This window comes from Salmo salar, chromosome ssa03 (assembly GCF_905237065.1).
Source record: "Salmo salar chromosome ssa03, Ssal_v3.1, whole genome shotgun sequence".
Taxonomy (NCBI): Eukaryota; Metazoa; Chordata; class Actinopteri; order Salmoniformes; family Salmonidae; genus Salmo; species Salmo salar.
Genome location: NC_059444.1, coordinates 93,961,794 through 93,989,404, shown reverse-complemented (window position 1 = coordinate 93,989,404; position 27,611 = coordinate 93,961,794). Strand labels below are relative to the sequence as shown.

Here is a 27,611-nt window from a genome sequence, read left to right as displayed (position 1 = left end):
CCCTATAACATACAGAGAGACCAGGATGTTACTGTAACATACAGAGAGACCAGGGGGTTACTGAACCCTGTAACATACAGAGAGACCAGGATGTTACTGTAACATACAGAGAGACCAGGGGGTTACTGGACCCTGTAACATACAGATAGACCAGGATGTTACTGTAACATACAGATAGACCAGGATGTTACTGTAACATACAGAGAGACCAGGGGGTTACTGTAACATACAGAGAGACCAGGATGTTACTGTAACATACAGAGAGACCAGGATGTTACTGATCCCTGTAACATACAGAGAGACCAGGATGTTACTGTAACATACAGAGAGACCAGGGGGTTACTGAACCCTGTAACATACAGAGAGACCAGGGGGTTACTGAACCCTGTAACATACAGAGAGACCAGGATGTTACTGTAACATACAGAGAGACCAGGGGGTTACTGGACCCTGTAACATACAGAGAGACCAGGGGGTTACTGAACCCTGTAACATACAGAGAGACCAGGATGTTACTGTAACATACAGAGAGACCAGGGGGTTACTGGACCCTGTAACATACAGAGAAACCAGGATGTTACTGTAACATACAGAGAAGACCAGGGGGTTACTGAACCCTGTAACATACAGAGAGACCAGGGGGTTACTGAACCCTGTAACATTTAGAGACACCAGGGGGTTACTGAACCCTGTAACATAGAGAGAGACCAGGGGGTTACTGAACCCTGTAACATACAGAGAAACCAGGATGTTACTGAACCCTGTAACATACAGAGAGACCAGGATGTTACTGTAACATACAGAGAGACCAGGATGTTACTGTAATATACAGAGAGACCAGGATGTTACTGTAACATACAGAGAGACCAGGATGTTACTGTAACATACAGAGAGACCAGGATGTTACTGTAACATACAGAGAGACCAGGATGTTACTGTAACATACAGAGAGACCAGGGGGTTACTGAACCCTGTAACATACAGAGAGACCAGGATGTTACTGTAACATACAGAGAGACCAGGGGGTTACTGAACCCTGTAACATACAGAGAGACCAGGATGTTACTGTAACATACAGAGAGACCAGGGGGTTACTGAACCCTGTAACATACAGAGAGACCAGGGGGTTACTGAACCCTGTAACATACAGAGAGACCAGGGGGTTACTGAACCCTGTAACATACAGAGAAACCAGGGGGTTACTGAACCCTGTAACATACAGAGAAACCAGGGGGTTACTGAACCCTGTAACATACAGAGAGACCAGGGGGTTACTGAACCCTGTAACATACAGAGAAACCAGGGGGTTACTGGACCCTGTAACATACAGAGAGACCAGGATGTTACTGTAACATACAGAGAGACCAGGGGGTTACTGAACCCTGTAACATACAGAGAGACCAGGGGGTTACTGAACCCTGTAACATACAGAGAGACCAGGTGTGTGTGTGTGTGTGTACCTGGGGTCTTGGTGAGAGCGGAAGCCCCTGCCATCCTCTAGTCTGGTACCCAGGGTAGCAGTGAGATATCTCAGGTCAAATAACAGCTGTAGAGACCTGTTCTGAGTTAGAGGGAATGGACAGTCCTGGGGAGGGAGGGAGAGAGAGAGGGGGGAGGGGGAGAGAGAGAGGGGGGAGAAGAGAGAGAGAGGGGGGAGAAGAGAGAGAGAGAGAGGGGGCAGAGAGAGAGGGGGCAGAGAGAGAGAGAGAGAGGGGAGAAGAGAGAGAGAGAGAGGGAGAAGAGAGAGAGGGGGAGAGAGAGAGAGAGAGAGAGAGAGAGAGGAGAGAGAGGGGGGAGAGAGAGAGGGAGAGAGAGAGAGGGAGAGAGAGAGAGGGAGAGAGAGAGAGGGAGAGAGAGAGAGAGAGAGAGAGAGAGGGGGGGAAAGAGAGAGAGGGGGGAGAGAGAGAGAGGGGGGAGAGAGAGAGAGGAGGAGGAGGAGAGAGAGAGCAACAGAGATGTTCATCTCTTTAGGATGTGCTATATGTGATTACAGTGTCAGCCCTGTGTGTGTGTGTGTGTTACCTTGTCCTGCGCTGTGTGTGTGTGTGTTACCTTGTCCTGCGCTGTGTGTGTGTGTGTTACCTTGTCCTGCGCTGTGTGTGTGTGTGTTACCTTGTCCTGTGCTGTGTGTGTGTGTGTGTTACCTTGTCCAGCGCTGTGTGTGTGTGTGTTACCTTGTCCTGTGCGTGTGTGTGTGTGTTACCTTGTCCTGCGCTGTGTGTGTGTGTGTGTGTTACCTTGTCCTGCGCTGTGTGTGTGTGTGTGTGTGTTACCTTGTCCTGCGCTGTGTGTGTGTGTGTGTGTGTGTTACCTTGTCCTGCGCTGTGTGTGTGTGTGTGTGTGTGTGTTACCTTGTCCTGTGCTGTGTGTGTGTGTGTGTGTTACCTTGTCCTGCGCTGTGTGTGTGTGTGTGTGTGTGTGTGTGTTACCTTGTCCTGCGGTGTGTGTATGAGGTTCTGGTACTGGTGCAGCACCAGGTCCATGCAGCCTTGTTGTAACTCCTGTAGGGTGGGGCGGGGCACAGCATGACCCCCTACTCCATTCACCCCCACACACAGGTGGAACAGCAGAGACTGGACAAACCACGACGGCTATGGAGGGAGGGGGGAGAGGAGGGGGAGAGAGGAGGGGGGGGTGGGGGAGAGAGGAGGGGGGGGAGAGAGGAGGGGGAGAGGAGGGAGGGAGGGGGACGAGAGAGAGAGGGAGGAGAGAGAGACAGAGAGATAATATTGTGTTCATTTTCTATTTGAAAATCCTTTCTCCTGTCTGAGACACTACTGGTCATGTCCTGCTGGTCCTTTCTCCTGTCTGAGACACTACTGGTCATGTCCTGCTGGTCCTTTCCCCTGTCTGAGACACTACTGGTCATGTCCTGCTGGTCCTTTCTCCTGTCTGTGAGACACTACTGGTCATGTCCTGCTGGTCCTTTCTCCTGTCTGAGACACTACTGGTCATGTCCTGCTGGTCCTTTCTCCTGTCTGAGACACTACTGGTCATGTCCTGCTGGTCCTTTCTCCTGTCTGAGACACTACTGGTCATGTCCTGCTGGTCCTTTCTCCTGTCTGAGACACTACTGGTCATGTCCTGCTGGTCCTTTCTCCTGTCTGAGACACTACTGGTCATGTCCTGCTGGTCCTTTCTCCTGTCTGAGACACTACTGGTCATGTCCTGCTGGTCCTTTCTCCTGTCTGAGACACTACTGGTCATGTCCTGCTGGTCCTTTCTCCTGTCTGAGACACTACTGGTCATGTCCTGCTGGTCCTTTCTCCTGTCTGAGACACTACTGGTCATGTCCTGCTGGTCCTTTCTCCTGTCTGAGACACTACTGGTCATGTCCTGCTGGTCCTTTCTCCTGTCTGAGACACTACTGGTCATGTCCTGCTGGTCCTTTCTCCTGTCTGAGACACTACTGGTCATGTCCTGCTGGTCCTTTCTCCTGTCTGTGAGACACTACTGGTCATGTCCTGCTGGTCCTTTCTCCTGTCTGTGAGACACTACTGGTCATGTCCTGCTGGTCCTTTCTCCTGTCTGTGAGACACTACTGGTCATGTCCTGCTGGTCCTTTCTCCTGTCTGAGACACTACTGGTCATGTCCTGCTGGTCCTTTCTCCTGTCTGAGACACTACTGGTCAGGTCCTGCTGGTCCTTTCTCCTGTCTGTGAGACACTACTGGTCATGTCCTACTGGTCCTTTCTCCTGTCTGTGAGACACTACTGGTCATGTCCTGCTGGTCCTTTCCCCTGTCTGAGACACTACTGGTCATGTCCTGCTGGTCCTTTCTCCTGTCTGTGAGACACTACTGGTCATGTCCTGCTGGTCCTTTCTCCTGTCTGAGACACTACTGGTCATGTCCTGCTGGTCCTTTCTCCTGTCTGAGACACTACTGGTCATGTCCTGCTGGTCCTTTCTCCTGTCTGAGACACTACTGGTCATGTCCTGCTGGTCCTTTCTCCTGTCTGAGACACTACTGGTCATGTCCTGCTGGTCCTTTCTCCTGTCTGAGACACTACTGGTCATGTCCTGCTGGTCCTTTCTCCTGTCTGAGACACTACTGGTCATGTCCTGCTGGTCCTTTCTCCTGTCTGAGACACTACTGGTCATGTCCTGCTGGTCCTTTCTCCTGTCTGAGACACTACTGGTCATGTCCTGCTGGTCCTTTCTCCTGTCTGAGACACTACTGGTCATGTCCTGCTGGTCCTTTCCCCTGTCTGAGACACTACTGGTCATGTCCTGCTGGTCCTTTCTCCTGTCTGAGACACTACTGGTCATGTCCTGCTGGTCCTTTCTCCTGTCTGAGACACTACTGGTCATGTCCTGCTGGTCCTTTCTCCTGTCTGAGACACTACTGGTCATGTCCTGCTGGTCCTTTCTCCTGTCTGTGAGACACTACTGGTCATGTCCTGCTGGTCCTTTCTCCTGTCTGAGACACTACTGGTCATGTCCTGCTGGTCCTTTCTCCTGTCTGAGACACTACTGGTCATGTCCTGCTGGTCCTTTCTCCTGTCTGAGACACTACTGGTCATGTCCTGCTGGTCCTTTCTCCTGTCTGTGAGACACTACTGGTCATGTCCTGCTGGTCCTTTCTCCTGTCTGAGACACTACTGGTCATGTCCTGCTGGTCCTTTCTCCTGTCTGAGACACTACTGGTCAGGTCCTGCTGGTCCTTTCTCCTGTCTGTGAGACACTACTGGTCATGTCCTACTGGTCCTTTCTCCTGTCTGTGAGACACTACTGGTCATGTCCTGCTGGTCCTTTCTCCTGTCTGAGACACTACTGGTCATGTCCTGCTGGTCCTTTCTCCTGTCTGAGACACTACTGGTCATGTCCTGCTGGTCCTTTCTCCTGTCTGTGAGACACTACTGGTCATGTCCTGCTGGTCCTTTCTCCTGTCTGAGACACTACTGGTCATGTCCTGCTGGTCCTTTCTCCTGTCTGAGACACTACTGGTCATGTCCTGCTGGTCCTTTCTCCTGTCTGAGACACTACTGGTCATGTCCTGCTGGTCCTTTCTCCTGTCTGAGACACTACTGGTCATGTCCTGCTGGTCCTTTCTCCTGTCTGAGACACTACTGGTCATGTCCTGCTGGTCCTTTCTCCTGTCTGAGACACTACTGGTCATGTCCTGCTGGTCCTTTCTCCTGTCTGAGACACTACTGGTCATGTCCTGCTGGTCCTTTCTCCTGTCTGTGAGACACTACTGGTCATGTCCTGCTGGTCCTTTCTCCTGTCTGAGACACTACTGGTCATGTCCTGCTGGTCCTTTCTCCTGTCTGAGACACTACTGGTCATGTCCTGCTGGTCCTTTCTCCTGTCTGAGACACTACTGGTCATGTCCTGCTGGTCCTTTCTCCTGTCTGAGACACTACTGGTCAGGTCCTGCTGGTCCTTTCTCCTGTCTGTGAGACACTACTGGTCATGTCCTGCTGGTCCTTTCTCCTGTCTGTGAGACACTACTGGTCATGTCCTGCTGGTCCTTTCTCCTGTCTGTGAGACTCTACTGGTCATGTCCTGCTGGTCCTTCTCCTGTCTGAGAGACACTACTGGTCATGTCCTGCTGGTCCTTTCTCCTGTCTGAGACACTACTGGTCATGTCCTGCTGGTCCTTTCTCCTGTCTGAGACACTACTGGTCATGTCCTGCTGGTCCTTTCTCCTGTCTGAGACACTACTGGTCATGTCCTGCTGGTCCTTTCTCCTGTCTGAGACACTACTGGTCATGTCCTGCTGGTCCTTTCTCCTGTCTGAGACACTACTGGTCAGGTCCTGCTGGTCCTTTCTCCTGTCTGTGAGACACTACTGGTCATGTCCTGCTGGTCCTTTCTCCTGTCTGAGACACTACTGGTCATGTCCTGCTGGTCCTTTCTCCTGTCTGAGACACTACTGGTCAGGTCCTGCTGGTCCTTTCTCCTGTCTGAGACACTACTGGTCATGTCCTGCTGGTCCTTTCTCCTGTCTGAGACACTACTGGTCATGTCCTGCTGGTCCTTTCTCCTGTCTGAGACACTACTGGTCAGGTCCTGCTGGTCCTTTCTCCTGTCTGTGAGACACTACTGGTCATGTCCTACTGGTCCTTTCTCCTGTCTGTGAGACACTACTGGTCATGTCCTGCTGGTCCTTTCTCCTGTCTGAGACACTACTGGTCATGTCCTGCTGGTCCTTTCTCCTGTCTGAGACACTACTGGTCATGTCCTGCTGGTCCTTTCTCCTGTCTGAGACACTACTGGTCATGTCCTGCTGGTCCTTTCTCCTGTCTGAGACACTACTGGTCATGTCCTGCTGGTCCTTTCTCCTGTCTGAGACACTACTGGTCATGTCCTGCTGGTCCTTTCTCCTGTCTGTGAGACTCTACTGGTCATGTCCTGCTGGTCCTTTCTCCTGTCTGAGACACTACTGGTCATGTCCTGCTGGTCCTTTCTCCTGTCTATGAGACACTACTGGTCATGTCCTGCTGGTCCTTTCTCCTGTCTGAGACACTGCTGGTCCTTTCTCCTGTCTGTGAGACACTACTGGTCATGTCCTGCTGGTCCTTTCTCCTGTCTGAGACACTACTGGTCATGTCCTGCTGGTCCTTTCTCCTGTCTGAGACACTACTGGTCATGTCCTGCTGGTCCTTTCTCCTGTCTGTGAGACACTACTGGTCATGTCCTGCTGGTCCTTTCTCCTGTCTGAGACACTACTGGTCATGTCCTGCTGGTCCTTTCTCCTGTCTGTGAGACACTACTGGTCATGTCCTGCTGGTCCTTTCTCCTGTCTGTGAGACACTACTGGTCATGTCCTGCTGGTCCTTTCTCCTGTCTGAGACACTACTGGTCATGTCCTGCTGGTCCTTTCTCCTGTCTGAGACACTACTGGTCATGTCCTGCTGGTCCTTTCTCCTGTCTGAGACACTACTGGTCATGTCCTGCTGGTCCTTTCTCTTGTCTGAGACACTACTGGTCATGTCCTGCTGGTCCTTTCTCCTGTCTGAGACACTACTGGTCATGTCCTGCTGGTCCTTTCTCCTGTCTGAGACACTACTGGTCATGTCCTGCTGGTCCTTTCTCCTGTCTGAGACACTACTGGTCATGTCCTGCTGGTCCTTTCTCCTGTCTGTGAGACTCTACTGGTCATGTCCTGCTGGTCCTTTCTCCTGTCTGAGACACTACTGGTCATGTCCTGATGGTCCTTTCTCCTGTCTGTGAGACACTACTGGTCATGTCCTGCTGGTCCTTTCTCCTGTCTGAGACACTACTGGTCATGTCCTGCTGGTCCTTTCCCCTGTCTGTGAGACACTACTGGTCATGTCCTGCTGGTCCTTTCTCCTGTCTGAGACACTACTGGTCATGTCCTGCTGGTCCTTTCCCCTGTCTGTGAGACACTACTGGTCATGTCCTGCTGGTCCTTTCTCCTGTCTGAGACACTACTGGTCATGTCCTGCTGGTCCTTTCCCCTGTCTGTGAGACACTACTGGTCATGTCCTGCTGGTCCTTTCTCCTGTCTGAGACACTACTGGTCATGTCCTGCTGGTCCTTTCTCCTGTCTGAGACACTACTGGTCATGTCCTGCTGGTCCTTTCTCCTGTCTGAGACACTACTGGTCATGTCCTGCTGGTCCTTTCTCCTGTCTGAGACACTACTGGTCATGTCCTGCTGGTCCTTTCTCCTGTCTGTGAGACTCTACTGGTCATGTCCTGCTGGTCCTTTCTCCTGTCTGTGAGACACTACTGGTCATGTCCTGCTGGTCCTTTCTCCTGTCTGAGACACTACTGGTCATGTCCTGCTGGTCCTTTCTCCTGTCTGAGACACTACTGGTCATGTCCTGCTGGTCCTTTCTCCTGTCTGTGAGACACTACTGGTCATGTCCTGCTGGTCCTTTCTCCTGTCTGAGACACTACTGGTCATGTCCTGCTGGTCCTTTCTCCTGTCTGTGAGACACTACGGGTCATGTCCTGCTGGTCCTTTCTCCTGTCTGTGAGACACTACTGGTCAGGTCCTGCTGGTCCTTTCTCCTGTCTGAGACACTACTGGTCATGTCCTGCTGGTCCTTTCTCCTGTCTGTGAGACACTACTGGTCATGTCCTGCTGGTCCTTTCTCCTGTCTGTGAGACACTACTGGTCATGTCCTGCTGGTCCTTTCTCCTGTCTGAGACACTACTGGTCATGTCCTGCTGGTCCTTTCCCCTGTCTGAGACACTACTGGTCATGTCCTGCTGGTCCTTTCTCCTGTCTGAGACACTACTGGTCATGTCCTGCTGGTCCTTTCTCCTGTCTGAGACACTACTGGTCATGTCCTGCTGGTCCTTTCTCCTGTCTGAGACACTACTGGTCATGTCCTGCTGGTCCTTTCTCCTGTCTGAGACACTACTGGTCATGTCCTGCTGGTCCTTTCTCCTGTCTGAGACACTACTGGTCATGTCCTGCTGGTCCTTTCTCCTGTCTGAGACACTACTGGTCATGTCCTGCTGGTCCTTTCTCCTGTCTGAGACACTACTGGTCATGTCCTGCTGGTCCTTTCTCCTGTCTGAGACACTACTGGTCATGTCCTGCTGGTCCTTTCTCCTGTCTGAGACACTACTGGTCATGTCCTGCTGGTCCTTTCTCCTGTCTGAGACACTACTGGTCATGTCCTGCTGGTCCTTTCTCCTGTCTGTGAGACACTACTGGTCATGTCCTGCTGGTCCTTTCTCCTGTCTGAGACACTACTGGTCATGTCCTGCTGGTCCTTTCTCCTGTCTGTGACACTACTGGTCAGGTCCTGCTGGTCCTTTCTCCTGTCTGAGACACTACTGGTCATGTCCTGCTGGTCCTTTCTCCTGTCTGTGACACTACTGGTCATGTCCTGCTGGTCCTTTCTCCTGTCTGAGACACTACTGGTCATGTCCTGCTGGTCCTTTCTCCTGTCTGTGAGACACTACTGGTCATGTCCTGCTGGTCCTTTCTCCTGTCTGAGACACTACTGGTCATGTCCTGCTGGTCCTTTCTCCTGTCTGTGAGACACTACTGGTCATGTCCTGCTGGTCCTTTCTCCTGTCTGAGACACTACTGGTCATGTCCTGCTGGTCCTTTCTCCTGTCTGAGACACTACTGGTCATGTCCTGCTGGTCCTTTCTCCTGTCTGAGACACTACTGGTCATGTCCTGCTGGTCCTTTCTCCTGTCTGAGACACTACTGGTCATGTCCTGCTGGTCCTTTCTCCTGTCTGAGACACTACTGGTCATGTCCTGCTGGTCCTTTCCCCTGTCTGAGACACTACTGGTCATGTCCTGCTGGTCCTTTCTCCTGTCTGAGACACTACTGGTCATGTCCTGCTGGTCCTTTCTCCTGTCTGAGAGACACTACTGGTCAGGTCCTGCTGAGCTGAGCGATGATGTCATAACATCACTCTTACCTGGACAGGAAGTCTGATCTTGGAGGTGACGCTGCTCCCTGACTCCGCCTCTTCCTGGATCTCTAGCTCCTCCCAGTTGGTGGCGTTTGCTAGGATAGCCCCGGCGGACTCTGCGTGCAGCGAGGTCGCAAACTGACCCACCAGCGCCTTGGAGAGAGAGAGAGAGGGGGGAGAGGGAGAACAGGGGGTAAGGTAATAAAACAAAGGAAGGATGGCCTAAACAGACTGGGTTGTGATTTCATTTCAAACTGATTGTTGGATGTTTGTCTGACGTTCTTAGACCACGAAACTCAGTCTGTATCAAGCCTCCCATAGTGCTGGTCTAGGATCAGGTCCCCCCTGTCCATGTAATCTAAAAGGACCAGTATTCAGTCATAGAGCTGATCTAGGATCAGGTCCCACCTGTCCATGTAATCTAAAAGGACCAGTATTCAGTCATAGAGCTGGTCTAGGATCAGGTCCCCCTGTCCATGTAATCTAAAAGGACCAGTATTCAGTCATAGAGCTGATCTAGGATCAGGTCCCACCTGTCCATGTAATCTAAAAGGACCAGTATTCAGTCATAGAGCTGGTCTAGGATCAGGTCCCCCTGTCCATGTAATCTAAAAGGACCAGTATTCAGTCATAGAGCTGATCTAGGATCAGGTCCCACCTGTCCATGTAATCTAAAAGGACCAGTATTCAGTCATAGAGCTGGTCTAGGATCAGGTCCCCCTGTCCATGTAATCTAAAAGGACCAGTATTCAGTCATAGAGCTGGTCTAGGATCAGGTCCCCCCTGTCCATGTAATCTAAAAGGACCAGTATTCAGTCATAGAGCTGGTCTAGGATCAGGTCCCCCCTGTCCATGTAATCTAAAAGAACAGTATTCAGTTATAGAGCTGGTCTAGGATCAGGTCCCCCCTGTCCATGTAATCTAAAAGGACCAGTATTCAGTCATAGAGCTGGTCTAGGATCAGGTCCCCCCTGTCCATGTAATCTAAAAGGACCAGTATTCAGTCATAGAGCTGGTCTAGGATCAGGTCCCCCCTGTCCATGTAATCTAAAAGAACAGTATTCAGTCATAGAGCTGGTCTAGGATCAGGTCCCCCTGTCCATGTAATCTAAAAGGACCAGTATTCAGTCATAGAGCTGGTCTAGGATCAGGTCCCCCCTGTCCATGTAATCTAAAAGGACCAGTATTCAGTCATAGAGCTGATCTAGGATCAGGTCCCCCCTGTCCATGTAATCTAAAAGGACCAGTATTCAGTCATAGAGCTGGTCTAGGATCAGGTCCCACCTGTCCATGTAATCTAAAAGGACCAGTATTCAGTCATAGAGCTGGTCTAGGATCAGGTCCTCCTGTCCATGTAATCTAAAAGGACCAGTATTCAGTCATAGAGCTGGTCTAGGATCAGGTCCCCCCTGTCCATGTAATCTAAAAGGACCAGTATTCAGTCATAGAGCTGGTCTAGGATCAGGTCCCCCCTGTCCATGTAATCTAAAAGGACCAGTATTCAGTCATAGAGCTGGTCTAGGATCAGGTCCCCCCTGTCCATGTAATCTAAAAGAACAGTATTCAGTCATAGAGCTGGTCTAGGATCAGGTCCCCCTGTCCATGTAATCTAAAAGGACCAGTATTCAGTCATAGAGCTGGTCTAGGATCAGGTCCCCCTGTCCATGTAATCTAAAAGGACCAGTATTCAGTCATAGAGCTGATCTAGGATCAGGTCCCCCCTGTCCATGTAATCTAAAAGGACCAGTATTCAGTCATAGAGCTGGTCTAGGATCAGGTCCCACCTGTCCATGTAATCTAAAAGGACCAGTATTCAGTCATAGAGCTGGTCTAGGATCAGGTCCCCCTGTCCATGTAATCTAAAAGGACCAGTATTCAGTCATAGAGCTGGTCTAGGATCAGGTCCCCCCTGTCCATGTAATCTAAAAGGACCAGTATTCAGTCATAGAGCTGGTCTAGGATCAGGTCCCCCCTGTCCATGTAATTCATTTGAATCTCAAAGGCAAAACTGATCCTAGAGCCGCACTCCAACTCTGTATAAACAGCCCCAGAAAATGTCTGACAAACTTTGATTTAGTGGTGAACTATCCCTCCAAGTATCCCCCCTCACCTTAGAGAGAGCAGAGCTCCATATCCGATATGCTTCCATACTGACAACCAGAAGCTCCTCTTTCAGACACGCCCACTTGGCCTGGGCGGGGCTAACCTCTGTCACCTTGGCAGCCGCCTTCCCCAACTTCCTGCTTTGGCGGGGTGTTCCCTTGGTAACAGGGTCAGCTGCAGCACCGCCCTGTTTACCCAGGATGCACTGCCTGAGGTTGGGGCAGAGCTTGCTGAGGGACTGACAGAGGCGGGCCATGAAGAGCACCGAGCTGAGATGGGCTGGGCTGGGGGAGGAGCCAACAGGTGAGGCCGCCCCCAGTTTAGAGCGCACGCAGGTGATGATGTCACGTACGCATGCCAGACAGCGTTCACGTAGGGTCTCCTCTACCGCCACGGCGTCTGTGAACCGGTCGAATGAGGATACGGTACCGGAACCAGAACTGGACCCAGAGCCTAGGCCTATAGTGAAGGAGAGTGAGGGGACCTGGGGATCTGTGGATGAAGAGGAGATGGAGGAGGTGGTAGAGATGGTGGTAGAGGGGGAGGAGGTAGTAGAGGGGGAGGTGGAGATGGTGGTAGAGGTGGAGATGGTGGTAGAGGTGGAGATGGTGGTAGAGGTGGAGATGGTGGTAGAGGTGGAGATGGTGGTAGAGGTGGAGATGGTGGTAGAGGTGGAGATGGTGGTAGAGGGGGAGGTGGTGGTAGAGGGGGAGGTGGTGGTAGAGGGGGAGGTGGAGATGGTGGTAGAGGGGGAGGTGGAGATGGTGGTAGAGGGGGAGGTGGAGATGGTGGTAGAGGGGGAGGTAGAGATGGAGGAGGTGGAGGAGATGGAGGTGGTGGTAGAGGGGGAGGTAGAGATGGAGGAGGTGGAGGAGATGGAGGTGGTGGTAGAGGGGGAGGTAGTAGAGGGGGAGAAGGAGGAGGTAGAGGTGGAGAAGATGGAAGTGGTGGTATAGAGGGAGGTGGAGGAGGAGATGGAAGAGGTAGTAAAGGGGGAGGAGGTGGTAGAGGGGGAGGTAGTAGAGGGGGAGGTAGTAGAGGGGGAGGTAAAGGAGGAGGAGGAGGAGGTGGTAGAGGGGAAGGAGATGGAGGAGGTGGTAGAGGAGGGGGAGGAGGTAGAGGAGGGGGAGAAGAAGGAGGTAGTAGAGGGGGAGGTGGAGGAGGAGATGGTAGAGGGGGAGGTAGTAGAGGGGGAGAAGGAGGAGATGGAAGAGGTGGTATAGAGGGAGGTGGAGGAGGAGATGGAAGAGGTAGTAAAGAGGGAGGAGGAGGTGGTAGAGGGGGAGGTAGTAGAGGGGGAGGTAGTAGAGGGAGGTGGAGGGGGCGGAGAAGGTGGTAGAGGAGGTGGTAGAGGAGGAGATGGAAGAGGTAGTAAAGAGGGAGGAGGAGGTGGTAGAGGGGGAGAGAGTAGAGGGGGAGGTAGTAGAGGGAGGTGGAGGGGGCGGAGAAGGTGGTAGAGGAGGTGGTAGAGGAGGAGATGGAAGAGGTAGTAAAGAGGGAGGAGGAGGTGGTAGAGGGGGAGGTAGTAGAGGGGGAGGTATTGGAGGGAGGTGGAGGGGGCGGAGAAGGTGGTAGAGGAGGAGATGGAAGAGGTAGTAGAGGGGAGGAGGAGGTGGTAGAGGGGGAGGAGGTAGAGTGGAGGGAGGAGACAGAGGAGAACCTCTGGTCAAAAGGAGTCCACTATAATGAGAAGAGAGTTTAAGATGCAGACGATATTGATGACTTCATGTCAAGTAGTTGACCTTAGGAGAAATAGTTCATCATTACATTATCATTAGGCCAGGTCTCCCTGGGACAATATCTTAATGGGACTACCTGTAGAAATAAAGTCCAATCATCCATCTGTCTCTCTACCTGTGTTATCAGAGGACAGGTAGTGCTGCAGGTCATCCACCTGTCTCTCTACCTGTGTTATCAGAGGACAGGTAGTGCTGCAGGTCATCCATCTGTCTCCCTACTTGTGTTATCAGAGGACAGGTAGTGCTGCAGGTCATCCATCTGTCTCTCTACCTGTGTTATCAGAGGACAGGTAGTGCTGCAGGTCATCCACCTGTCTCTCTACCTGTGTTATCAGAGGACAGGTAGTGCTGCAGGTCATCCATCTGTCTCCCCTACTTGTGTTATCAGAGGACAGGTAGTGCTGCAGGTCATCCATCTGTCTCTCTACCTGTGTTATCAGAGGACAGGTAGTGCTGCAGGTCATCCATCTGTCTCCCTACCTGTGTTATCAGAGGACAGGTAGTGCTGCAGGTCATCCATCTGTCTCCCTACCTGTGTTATCAGAGGACAGGTAGTGCTGCAGGTCATCCATCTGTCTCTCTACCTGTGTTATCAGAGGACAGGTAGTGCTGCAGGTCATCCACCTGTCTCTCTACCTGTGTTATCAGAGGACAGGTAGTGCTGCAGGTCATCCATCTGTCTCCCTACCTGTGTTATCAGAGGACAGGTAGTGCTGCAGGTCATCCACCTGTCTCTCTACCTGTGTTATCAGAGGACAGGTAGTGCTGCAGGTCATCCACCTGTCTCTCTACCTGTGTTATCAGAGGACAGGTAGTGCTGCAGGTCATCCATCTGTCTCCCTACTTGTGTTATCAGAGGACAGGTAGTGCTGCAGGTCATCCATCTGTCTCTCTACCTGTGTTATCAGAGGACAGGTAGTGCTGCAGGTCATCCATCTGTCTCCCTACCTGTGTTATCAGAGGACAGGTAGTGCTGCAGGTCATCCATCTGTCTCCCTACCTGTGTTATCAGAGGACAGGTAGTGCTGCAGGTCATCCATCTGTCTCTCTACCTGTGTTATCAGAGGACAGGTAGTGCTGCAGGTCATCCATCTGTCTCCCTACCTGTGTTATCAGAGGACAGGTAGTGCTGCAGGTCATCCATCTGTCTCCCTACCTGTGTTATCAGAGGGCAGGTAGTGCTGCAGGTCATCCATCTGTCTCCCTACCTGTGTTATCAGAGAGCAGGTAGTGCTGCAGGTCATCCATCTGTCTCCCTACCTGTGTTATCAGAGGACAGGTAGTGCTGCAGGTCATCCATCTGTGTTATCAGAGGGCAGGTAGTGCTGCAGGTCATCCATCTGTCTCCCTACCTGTGTTATCAGAGGACAGGTAGTGCTGCAGGTCATCCATCTGTCTCTCTACCTGTGTTATCAGAGGGCAGGTAGTGCTGCAGGTCATCCATCTGTCTCTCTACCTGTGTTATCAGAGGGCAGGTAGTGCTGCAGGTCATCCATCTGTCTCCCTACCTGTGTTATCAGAGGGCAGGTAGTGCTGCAGGTCATCCAGTCTGTCTCCCTACCTGTGTTATCAGAGGGCAGGTAGTGCTGCAGGTCATCCATCTGTGTTATCAGAGGGCAGGTAGTGCTGCAGGTCATCCATCTGTCTCCCTACCTGTGTTATCAGAGGACAGGTAGTGCTGCAGGTCATCCATCTGTCTCTCTACCTGTGTTATCAGAGGGCAGGTAGTGCTGCAGGTCATCCATCTGTCTCTCTACCTGTGTTATCAGAGGGCAGGTAGTGCTGCAGGTCATCCATCTGTCTCCCTACCTGTGTTATCAGAGGGCAGGTAGTGCTGCAGGTCATCCATCTGTCTCCCTACCTGTGTTATCAGAGAGCAGGTAGTGCTGCAGGTCATCCAGTCTGTCTCTCTACCTGTGTTATCAGAGAGCAGGTAGTGCTGCAGGTCATCCATCCGTCTCCCTACCTGTGTTATCAGAGGGCAGGTAGTGCTGCAGGTCATCCAGTCTGTCTCTGAGAGCATCATCCAGTGACGAACAGAAGATCTGGACACAGGGTGTCAGGGCCTGAGTCTTCATGGCCAGGCCGCTCCGGTGCTGTGGCCCCCGTTGGGATACACTGACCCAGGCCGCGTCGCTCAGTAGGTCCCCCTGGGCCTCGGACCACAGGAAGGAGGCCACGTCTGCCTCGTAGAGAGCACCTCGGCTGGGGAGGGGAGGGCTGGAGCCTGGTGGACCGGGGCCTGGTGGGGTGGGCTGGCCCTCTAGATCTCGAAGGGCAGAGGAGAGGAGCTGTCTGCAGCGGGTGGAGATAGTCTCTGTACCCTCCTGGGTGATCGCCTGGGGGAAGAGAAATGGAGAAAGAGGGGGAGATGGAGAAGGGGAGAGATAGAAAGGAGGGAGGAAGATGGAAGGGGGGGTGGGGGTAGAAAAGGAGATGTGAGAGGAAACAGACAGATACAGTGAGCAGATTACAACTATTCTGTAGAGGAGAGTTAGTTTACTAGACAGCTAGAAGACAGAAGTCAGCTGTAGTTACTAGCTAGTTAAATCAGCAGGTTAAACCTGTTGTCCTGTTTCTAAAGGTCCCCCACTGTCTGAATGGGAACAGATCAATGTAATGAGAGGAGCAGGCTGTATAGAATACACATGACAAGAGAATAACATTAACAACAACAGCTAAACTGTCAGCGCTCGTTACTATTTTATAACATGGACACAGACTGGTCCTAGTCCTAGACTGAAAAGCCTGGTCAACAGAGATTCTCCATAGAAGGTGCTACTTCCTCCAGGACTAAAGTCGTGTACCACACACTTCCTTCCAAGCGTCCACAATCAAAGCCTGGGGACGAGGCCTGGGTCTCGTTAATCTAAACCTAGATTAATACTAGCCTTAATCTGTGTCCTGGAAACGGGACCTGAGAGTTACCTGCAGGCGTTGGAGGAAGAGTTGCTGTAGGAAGTCCTCCCACAGCGCTAGGGGGCGCTCTAACAGCCGCTGGCAGATGAAGCTCCAGTGTTGACTGATGGAGTCGGTGGAGAGGAGGTCCCACACAGCATCTCTGATGGAGGCTAGGCCCTTCAGACTGTTCACATAGACCAGCAGACTGCTGACACCATTACAGATGTCCTCCTTACAGCTGGGAGAAATAATACAACATGATAACAACCCTAACCAGACTGCTGACTCTGTTACAGCTGGGAGAAATAATACAACATGATAACAACCCTAACCAGACTGCTGACTCTGTTACAGCTGGGAGAAATAATACAACATGATAACAACCCTAACCAGACTGCTGACTCTGTTACAGCTGGGAGAAATAATACAACATGATAACAACCCTAACCAGGCTGCTGACTCTGTTACAGCTGGGAGAAATAATACAACATGATAACAACCCTAACCAGACTGCTGACTCTGTTACAGCTGGGAGAAATAATACAACATGATAACAACCCTAACCAGGCTGCTGACTCTGTTACAGCTGGGAGAAATAATACAACATGATAACAACCCTAACCAGGCTGCTGACTCTGTTACAGCTGGGAGAAATAATACAACATGATAACAACCCTAACCAGGCTGCTGACTCTGTTACAGCTGGGAGAAATAATACAACATGATAACAACCCTAACCAGACTGCTGACTCTGTTACAGCTGGGAGAAATAATACAACATGATAACAACCCTAACCAGACTGCTGACTCTGTTACAGCTGGGAGAAATAATACAACATGATAACAACCCTAACCAGGCTGCTGACTCTGTTACAGCTGGGAGAAATAATACAACATGATAACAACCCTAACCAGGCTGCTGACTCTGTTACAGCTGGGAGAAATAATACAACATGATAACAACCCTAACCAGACTGCTGACTCTGTTACAGCTGGGAGAAATAATACAACATGATAACAACCCTAACCAGACTGCTGACTCTGTTACAGCTGGGAGAAATAATACAACATGATAACAACCCTAACCAGGCTGCTGACTCTGTTACAGCTGGGAGAAATAATACAACATGATAACAACCCTAACCAGGCTGCTGACTCTGTTACAGCTGGGAGAAATAATACAACATGATAACAACCCTAACCAGGCTGCTGACTCTGTTACAGCTGGGAGAAATAATACAACATGATAACAACCCTAACCAGACTGCTGACTCTGTTACAGCTGGGAGAAATAATACAACATGATAACAACCCTAACCAGACTGCTGACTCTGTTACAGCTGGGAGAAATAATACAACATGATAACAACCCTAACCAGGCTGCTGACTCTGTTACAGCTGGGAGAAATAATACAACATGATAACAACCCTAACCAGGCTGCTGACTCTGTTACAGCTGGGAGAAATAATACAACATGATAACAACCCTAACCAGACTGCTGACTCTGTTACAGCTGGGAGAAATAATACAACATGATAACAACCCTAACCAGGCTGCTGACTCTGTTACAGCTGGGAGAAATAATACAACATGATAACAACCCTAACCAGACTGCTGACTCTGTTACAGCTGGGAGAAATAATACAACATGATAACAACCCTAACCAGACTGCTGACTCTGTTACAGCTGGGAGAAATAATACAACATGATAACAACCCTAACCAGACTGCTGACTCTGTTATAGACGTCCTCCTTCCAGCTGGGATGAGAATGAAAAGATGAGTTATAGAGTCTGACTGAATGACAAATCACCTTCTTTCCCTCCATCTACACGTTCACGCGTGCCTCTGTCATATTCTCAAGTGTCCCAAAGCTGAGGGAGCCAAAAATATGGAGGGTGTAGGGGCTAATTAGACCCGCCGATAGTCACTTCCACCGAGTCTGCCGGCTTCAGAGTGAAGTGAAATCCCATAAGGCACAGCGCTATTTTGGAGTTTTGCGGAATTTTACACAAAAGAATGGAGGACCTAATTATATGCCACCCGTATTTGTTTATGTGGGATTTTGGGACTGGACACGAGTAAAATATGAAATACCTCCCGAATGAAATGTCTAACTCCCCACACTCTTGGGAATTGGCCTACATGGAGAGGGCTAAATTCATATGCTCCTTACAGAATAAATATGGAACGCATAAAGTATGCATAACCAAGGTAGCAATTAAAAGGGAACAGTTAGGAGGTTATGGGAAAATGATTAGACTAAAGGTGAGGACACAACAGTTCACCTGAGACAAGACTGAATCCAAACATTACACTGTTGATTTCATGTGTATTTTACATTTACTTTTAGCCACATTTGTAGAAAATGAAATCTGAGAATCCTCATTCAGTAACATGATAATGTTCCTGGGAAATGTGATGGAGGTGCATGGGTTTGAGTTTGAGGACTAACCGGTGTCTCCAAGGGGCAGCACACCTCTCCAAAGTGTTCACAGTTCCTAAGTCATTTCAATGAAGTCTTCAACTACAAGGTGCTTTATTTCATCTCTCCTCTCTGTGCCGTTGAGGAAGTAGAGCAAGCACACTTGTAGTTGTTTTGTTAGGAACACAACCCTGCATCCCCGCCATCATACTATTACTGTTGTTGTTTACACAATCTAAAAACACTCTGTTGTCAATCGCCATCTGGGTCAGGTGGGCATCACTTGAAAACTTGTTCTATTGTCAACATGACAAGTTAAGTTATAAAATAATGTTAAGCTTTCACAAGGCAATTCAGGGAAACTGATGGTAATTTTGGTGCATTTATAATGGAGTCATGAGTACATTAATATCTGTGGTCCGCGGCACATTCTCTTCACAACACAACCAACACGGGCTCATTGTGTTCATGACAACCCAGCGTACCAGGCTCATTGTGTTCAGGACAACCCAGCGTACCAGGCTCATTGTGTTCATGACAACCCAGCGTACCAGGCTCATTGTGTTCATGACAACCCAGCGTACCAGGCTCATTGTGTTCATGACAACCCAGCGTACCAGGCTCATTGTGTTCATGACAACCCAGCGTACCAGGCTCATTGTGTTCAGGACAACCCAGCGTACCAGGCTCATTGTGTTCAGGACAACCCAGCGTACCAGGCTCATTGTGTTCAGGACAACCCAGCGTACCAGGCTCATTGTGTTCATGACAACCCAGCGTATCAGGCTCATTGTGTTCATGACAACCCAGCGTACCAGGCTCATTGTGTTCAGGACAACCCAGCGTACCAGGCTCATTGTGTTCAGGACAACCCAGCGTACCAGGCTCATTGTGTTCAGGACAACCCAGCGTACCAGGCTCATTGTGTTCATGACAACCCAGCGTACCAGGCTCATTGTGTTCAGGACAACCCAGCGTACCAGGCTCATTGTGTTCATGACAACCCAGCGTATCAGGCTCATTGTGTTCAGGACAACCCAGCGTACCAGGCTCATTGTGTTCAGGACAACCCAGCGTATCAGGCTCATTGTGTTCATGTATAGCATGTTACTGTACAGCCACTGAGCTCTGACATCATGTATAGCATGTTACTGTACAGCCACTGAGCTCTGACATCATGTATAGCATGTTACTGTACAGCCACTGAGCTCTGACATCATGTATAGCATGTTACTGTACAGCCACTGAGCTCTGACGTCATGTATAGCATGTTACTGTACAGCCACTGAGCTCTGACGTCATGTATAGCATGTTACTGTACAGCCACTGAGCTCTGACGTCATGTATAGCATGTTACTGTACAGCCACTGAGCTCTGACGTCATGTATAGCATGTTACTGTACAGCCACTGAGCTCTGACGTCATGTATAGCATGTTACTGTACAGCCACTGAGCTCTGACGTCATGTATAGCATGTTACTGTACAGCCACTGAGCTCTGACATGTATAGCATGTTACTGTACAGCCACTGAGCTCTGACATCATGTATAGCATGTTACTGTACAGCCACTGAGCTCTGATGTCATGTATAACATGTTACTGTACAGCCACTGAGGTCTGGCATCATGTATAGCATGTTACTGTACAGCCACTGAGCTCTGATGTCATGTATAACATGTTACTGTACAGCCACTGAGGTCTGGCATCATGTATAGCATGTTACTGTACAGCCACTGAGCTCTGACGTCATGTATAGCATGTTACTGTACAGCCACTGAGCTCTGACATCATGTATAGCATGTTACTGTACAGCCACTGAGCTCTGACGTCATGTATAGCATGTTACTGTACAGCCACTGAGCTCTGACGTCATGTATAGCATGTTACTGTACAGCCACTGAGCTCTGACGTCATGTATAGCATGTTACTGTACAGCCACTGAGCTCTGACATCATGTATAGCATGTTACTGTACAGCCACTGAGCTCTGATGTCATGTATAGCATGTTACTGTACAGCCACTGAGCTCTGACATCATGTATAGCATGTTACTGTACAGCCACTGAGCTCTGACGTCATGTATAGCATGTTACTGTACAGCCACTGAGCTCTGACATCATGTATAACATGTTACTGTACAGCCACTGAGCTCTGACATCATGTATAGCATGTTACTGTACAGCCACTGAGCTCTGACATCATGTATAGCATGTTACTGTACAGCCACTGAGCTCTGACGTCATGTATAACATGTTACTGTACAGCCACTGAGCTCTGACGTCATGTATAACATGTTACTGTACAGCCACTGAGCTCTGACGTCATGTATAGCATGTTACTGTACAGCCACTGAGCTCTGATGTCATGTATAGCATGTTACTGTACAGCCACTGAGCTCTGACGTCATGTATAACATGTTACTGTACAGCCACTGAGCTCTGACGTCATGTATAACATGTTACTGTACAGCCACTGAGCTCTGACATCATGTATAGCATGTTACTGTACAGCCACTGAGCTCTGACGTCATGTATAGCATGTTACTGTACAGCCACTGAGCTCTGACATCATGTATAGCATGTTACTGTACAGCCACTGAGCTCTGACGTCATGTATAGCATGTTACTGTACAGCCACTGAGCTCTGACATCATGTATAGCATGTTACTGTACAGCCACTGAGCTCTGACGTCATGTATAGCATGTTACTGTACAGCCACTGAGCTCTGACATCATGTATAGCATGTTACTGTACAGCCACTGAGCTCTGACGTCATGTATAACATGTTACTGTACAGCCACTGAGCTCTGACGTCATGTATAGCATGTTACTGTACAGCCACTGAGCTCTGACATCATGTATAGCATGTTACTGTACAGCCACTGAGCTCTGACATCATGTATAGCATGTTACTGTACAGCCACTGTGTTCCAGTTTAGGGGTTATTCAGTGTTGAAATCTGCCATGTTTAACCCCCTATACGGGTAGGAGTGTAAAGCGCTACCTGTTACTGAGGTTTATAATGACAGGGGATTTGTTCATTTGACTTCAGGCTTGTTTTATTATTTAAAAGTGAAACATGAATGACATCATTCAAGTCAGGAGCGTGTCCTCAAGTTGAAGGGTTTACCAACTCCCTAACCACTCTCTGGAAGTCACATATTTCAACCTGTGTGCCCTGATCGCGTCTGGTGTGGATGGACAAACATCAACATGCAGACCCACACGCGCGCGCCCCCCTTCTAGTCAGCATGGGAGAGTTCCATTTTGGTTCATTTGGTTCCCAGAGCAGATAGTTCCAGGTTCTTCAGGAACTTTTCTGGTCCCAGATCAGACTCTCCTTACTAATGGTATTCTAATTCTACAGCTGACTATGATCGATATTGAATATCAGTTGTTGAAATTAAGGGCATTGATTGGCTGAAATATGGCAGCTGTTTCTATATGCATTTAAAAGGTATTGATTGGCTGAAATATGGCAGCTGTTTCTATATGCATTTAAAAGGTATTGATTGGCTGAAATATGGCAGCTGTTTCTATATGCAAAGTAAAGGGCATTGATTGGCTGAAATATGGCAGCTGTTTCTATATGCAAAGTAAAGGGCATTGATTGGATGATGTCTTACGTGTTTATCCACTGCTGTAGGGTGTCTCTGAGCTGCTCTCTCTGGATTGGCTGAGCCAGGGTTCTGAGGGCGGGCTGGAACTCAGCGATGGAGGAGGGGAGGTACTTGAACCAGCTTCCTGTACTCACCTCCTCCTGAAGGACACGCCTCCCTTTACCTGGACAACAGGGGACAGACAACAGGGGACACAGGTGGGACCGGAAGGACAGATTACCAGAGATGTCAACAGTTCTATAATTAAGCAATAAGGCACAAGGGGGTGTGGTGTATTGGCCATATACCACAAACCCCCGAGGTGCCTTAATGCTATTATAAACTGGTTACCAACAAACATCTAACAGTAAACAAGTATTTTTGTGTCTTTACAATATACCCATGGTATATTGTTGGATATACACACAGCTGAAACACTGATTCAGATCATCAGCATCCAGGACTCAAACTCCTCGGTTTATAATTGGTATTAAATTCTCCTGTGTTGAAAGTCAATATCCCTCAGAGAGGATTTGATAGGTGTATGTAACATGGCGAAAATTCTACCCGGCCAATCAAAAGGTCAAAGTAGAGCTGTTACCATGTTGCTTATACAATCTTATATAACACGCGTATATAATCTTATCAAAGTTAGGGGCTCCAGATCAGTTTGGGACTAACATGGGATGAAAGTAGGTTAGGCCGTCATTGTAAATAAGAATTTGTTCTTAACTGACTTGCCTAGTTAAATAAAGGTTAAATAAAAAGTAAATAAATAAAAAGTACTTTTTCTTCAAGCATTTCTTGCAAGGTATCATAGGTAATGTACCTGTAGGTGTGGTGGAGGTGACGTTCTCCAGAGTGGTGAAGAGGAGGCCGGAGCTCAGCCCTCCGTCCCCCAGCCGGGGACTCCCTTCTGGGGCTACGTAGAAGACAGCGTAGGCCTGGTACAGAGTGGTCACCAGCAGCTCTACCAGGCTACACACCTGGGCCTTAATACCAGCACCTGGGACACACAGACATGGCTGTCAACCTGAACCACACATCAAAACATCACACCAGTCCACTGAACAGAGATGAGGAAATGAAATGGTTCTCCAAACAATCCCAGCATGATGAAAGTGTGACAACATGGCATGTTGACTTATAGTACAAGTGTCAAGGCTGTAACACCATGTTGAGGCTTCGCCTGTTGACTAGCTGAGATTATCTTGTGTTACGTAAGATGAGATGTGTGTTGTATTGTGTTGTATTGTATTGTGTAGGATGTTGTATTGTGTTGTATTGTGTAGGATGTTGTATTGTCTTGTATTGGATGCGCTATTGTGTATTGTGTCGTGTAGGATGTTGTATTATGTTGTGTTGTATTGTGTTGAATGTTGCGTTTTGTGTTGTATTGTGTAGGATGTTGTGTTGCGTATTGTGTTGTATTGTATGTTGTGTATTGTGTTGTATTGTGTTGGATGTTGTGTATTGTGTTGTATGTTGTGTATTGTGTAGGATGTTGTGTATTGTGTTGTATAGTGTAGGATGTTGTGTATTGTGTTGGATGTTGTGTATTGTGTAGGATGTTGTGTATTGTGTTGGATGTTGTGTATTGTGTAGGATGTTGTGTATTGCGTTGTATTGTGTAGGATGTTGTGTATTGTGTTGTATTGTGTACGATGTTGTGTATTGTGTTGGATGTTGTGTATTGTGTAGGATGTTGTGATTTGCGTTGTATTGTGTAGGATGTTGTGTATTGTGTTGTATTGTGTACGATGTTGTGTATTGTGTTGGATGTTGTGTATTGTGTAGGATGTTGTGTATTGCGTTGTATAGTGTAGGATGTTGTGTATTGTGTTGTATAGTGTAGGATGTTGTGTATTGTGTTGTATTGTGTTGGATGTTGTGTATTGTGTTGTATAGTGTAGGATGTTGTGTATTGTGTTGTATAGTGTAGGATGTTGTGTATTGTGTTGTATAGTGTAGGATGTTGTGTATTGTGTTGTATAGTGTAGGATGTTGTGTATTGTGTTGTATTGTGTAGGATGTTGTGTATTGTGTTGTATAGTGTAGGATGTTGTGTATTGCGTTGTATTGTGTAGGATGTATGTGTGGTATTGTATTGTGATACAGTGGTATATACTAGTACCATGTTGTGGCTGGTTGAGCAGCTGTTGAATAGAGGCCTTCCTAGCCAGGAGGAAGTCAGCCAGAGCCTGACGTGGAGAGCTGTCCTCTAGGAGCATGGTGGACACTAGGGCCTCAGCGATGGCTTGGTCGGACACCGCCCGACCACGCAGGACTGACTTACTGTCCAGCAAAATGGTGGACCTGGGAGGGGGGTAGAAGAGAGAGAGACATGCATTATTTTTTTGTTTTAGCTCAGCAGGATTTTGGGAGCACTGTGCAACTAGGAAAATAATTTCCCAGATAATAACTGTTGTAATGAAAAAGGCTTCAGTGTTTCAGAGTTCCCTGGAGAAGAAAGTGAAGATTCATTAGGGTCATGGTGGCACCATTACTACAGTGAAAACATATTGGTTCTAGCCCAACCAGGTCAAAAGATCTGACCCATTACTACAGTGAAAACATCTTGGTTCTAACCCAACCAGGTCAAAAGATCTGACCCATTACTACAGAGAAAACATCTTGGTTCTAACCCAACCAGGTCAAAAAATCTGACCCATTACTACAGTGAAAACATCTTGGTTCTAGCCCAACCAGGTCAAAAGATCTGACCCATTACTACAGTGAAAACATCTTGGTTCTAACCCAACCAGGTCAAAAGATCTGACCCATTACTACAGAGAAAACATCTTGGTTCTAACCCAACCAGGTCAAAAGATCTGACCCATTACTACAGTGAAAACATATTGGTTCTAACCCAACCAGGTCAAAAGATCTGACCCATTACTACAGTGAAAACATATTGGTTCTAGCCCAACCAGGTCAAAAGATCTGACCATATTACCAGGGCAATATTTTTATCTTCCTATAGAGGATGCCATTTTACATTCATAAACCATGTCGTGGGCTGATCTAAAACGACTGGCGCATCATTAACCATTTGTTTACACTTTGTTCAGTCATGTTACCTCATTGGTCAGCTAGTTAACAACCTGGTAACTTTACCATTGTCTCCAAACATTTGGGGCACAGAAAGAGAGGGACAGCTTCTTCAGGAGATCAATGATCAAAGCAGCAATGAATGAATGACAGATCTCTTGCTTGTCATCATCACAAACCTGACGTTTTTAAAGAGACAGTGGACCATTTTCAATGTAATGCATCTCAATAGGAAAATAGTGCTTTTACACAATGTAGAAACCTAATATTCAAAAAATGACTAATTTTAATGACAGGTATTCGTATCAACATTTTATAATATGATAATAAACTGTCTTTACAGTGTTACATATTAGTGTCTAGGACTCAACATGGGCTTCAGGAATACATAGAATCCATATAGGACCAATATAGGCTGTATCTGAATCAATTTAAAACATATTTTCTGGTGCACCTAAATTGATTGTGTTGCTCCTAAATTGATTGTGGTGCTCCTAAATTGATTGTGGTGCTCCTAGCCCTGCTCGGTAGGCTCTTCAATTTCAAAGAAAATCCAGATTTGATAATCGGCTCCCTCATCCAAAATTACATCACGAAGACATTCACCTGAAGTGTCCAGCAGCAGCCACCTGCCTGACCAGGATGGGGAAGCGAGCGAGGACGGGGCTGTACTGTGGTCCTCCAGCCTCCAGGTGGAGCTGTCTGTGCAGGTGGCAGCAGAGCAGGTAGAGCTGGGTGGCCTGCAGCAAAGAGGGTGGTAAACCAGGGAGAGGCTATAAGGGCTTTTCTGACTAGCATCCCATTGACAGCCCGACTACCCAAACTATAACACTGACCCTAACCTAATTTTAACCAATTCTGAAATTAAATATTGGTTGGCTGGTCAGGAGTGTGCATTAAACCAAGAGTTAGCTCGTTAGCATTAGCCATGCTCTATGATGTGGGTTTACATACATCATTGATCATTGGCCATGCCCAGCAGACGACGGCTAAGTATGCCATGTCTTCCTATGGGAAATGCTAACAGTCCACTGTCTTAGTAATAAGTGTCTTTGCCTGCAGGTACTGAGAGGCCTCCATGGAACTCCAGATCCTCTCTGGGATCTCCAGCAGCAGCTTGATCTGAGAAGCCATGGTGTAGAACTTCTCCTGGGACTGCCTCTGGACCTGGTGTGGAGAGAGAGAGAGAGAGATTATAAACACATACAGACAGAGAGTATCACAGGGATACACCATGGTGTGGGACTGCCTCTGGACCTGGTGTGGCGCGAGAGAGAGAGAGAGAGAGAGAGTTTCTAAACACATACAGACAGAGAGTATCACAGGGATAGACCGTGGTGTGGGACTGCCTCTGGACCTGGTGTGGCGAGAGAGAGAGAGAGAGAGAGAGAGAGAGAGTTTCTAAACACATACAGACAGAGAGTATCACAGGGATAGACCGTGGTGTGGGACTGCCTCTGGACCTGGTGTGGCGAGAGAGAGAGAGAGAGAGAGAGAGAGAGAGAGAGAGAGAGAGAGAGAGAGAGAGAGTTTCTAAACACATACAGACAGAGAGTATCACAGGGATAGACCGTGGTGTAGAACTTCTCCTGGGACTTGATGGGAGAGCTGGTCTAAGACAGGCTACATTACATACATAAGAAAAGGGACAGGCAGAGAGACAATCACACAGAGATATAGGGTGTAGATATTGAAACCCACACAGATATACCCATCATTGACATATACCATTCATCTCACAATGGGTGGAACCTGTCGGAGTCTAATCAAACATCATAAATGGTATTCTGCAGAACAGTTTGCTATCTAAATCAACAGAGCTAGTTAGCCATCACCACCACCAAGTAACGTTAGCTCGTTAGCTTCACAATGGAGCCACAAACCTCTTCTTTTCTGTTGCTTTGGGGAACGCTTTTCCCCTGTTTCAGCTTGTGGCAATAGCTGTGCATGTCCTGGATGGACGTAACTACGCTCTCCGAACACTGACGCATCTCTCCGATGGTGTCGGCGGCGTCGATCAAATCGCGGTACCGCTCGCCCACCATCTGACGAAGTTCCTCCTTCTTGTGCTCGATCTCTCCGCGGACTTTCCGCTCGATGCCGCGTATCTCCTCGGTGTTGTACCGCTCGAACAGAACCGTCGGGTCTCGGATATCCGAAACCCGGAGAGATTGAGCAGGAACCACGGCCATCGCAGCTGAGCTTCACAGTAAGCGAAGTGCCAACCTGAAGGATCTACAACCCGGAAGACGAAGCGAAACTCACTTCCACGTAAACAATGAATCAGAGGTGAAAAACAGAAAATGAGGAGCCGGGAAAGTAACAGCGCCTCATATGGAACTAATATGTTACTACAATACATCATATGACCGCAACTCAACCTGACAAAATATTGCTATTCCTTGAATTATGTAAATCAGCTGGTTTACTATAGA

General features: G+C 48.7%; 1 protein-coding gene across 2 annotated transcripts in view; it reads right to left on the bottom strand.

The window, feature by feature from the left end:
* Positions 1 to 27,443, bottom strand: part of LOC106601947 (conserved oligomeric Golgi complex subunit 1) — a 35,171-nt gene extending 7,728 nt beyond the window's left edge. Inside the window, exons 1-12 of one of the 2 annotated variants that reach the window (XM_045715832.1) lie at positions 27,060 to 27,443; positions 26,233 to 26,343; positions 25,783 to 25,916; positions 24,260 to 24,441; positions 22,955 to 23,131; positions 22,153 to 22,309; positions 16,129 to 16,339; positions 15,167 to 15,539; positions 11,469 to 11,953; positions 9,365 to 9,511; positions 2,430 to 2,591; positions 1,461 to 1,585 (exon numbers count right to left, since the gene is read on the bottom strand). In XM_045715832.1, coding sequence (XP_045571788.1) covers positions 1,461 to 1,585; positions 2,430 to 2,591; positions 9,365 to 9,511; positions 11,469 to 11,953; positions 15,167 to 15,539; positions 16,129 to 16,339; positions 22,153 to 22,309; positions 22,955 to 23,131; positions 24,260 to 24,441; positions 25,783 to 25,916; positions 26,233 to 26,343; positions 27,060 to 27,368 — 2,573 coding nt within the window. In that variant the 5' untranslated portion in view covers positions 27,369 to 27,443. The remainder of the gene's footprint in view (positions 1 to 1,460; positions 1,586 to 2,429; positions 2,592 to 9,364; positions 9,512 to 11,468; positions 11,954 to 15,166; positions 15,540 to 16,128; positions 16,340 to 22,152; positions 22,310 to 22,954; positions 23,132 to 24,259; positions 24,442 to 25,782; positions 25,917 to 26,232; positions 26,344 to 27,059) is intronic. The other variant, XM_045715831.1, reaches the window with a different exon arrangement.
* Positions 27,444 to 27,611: the final 168 nt, after the last annotated feature.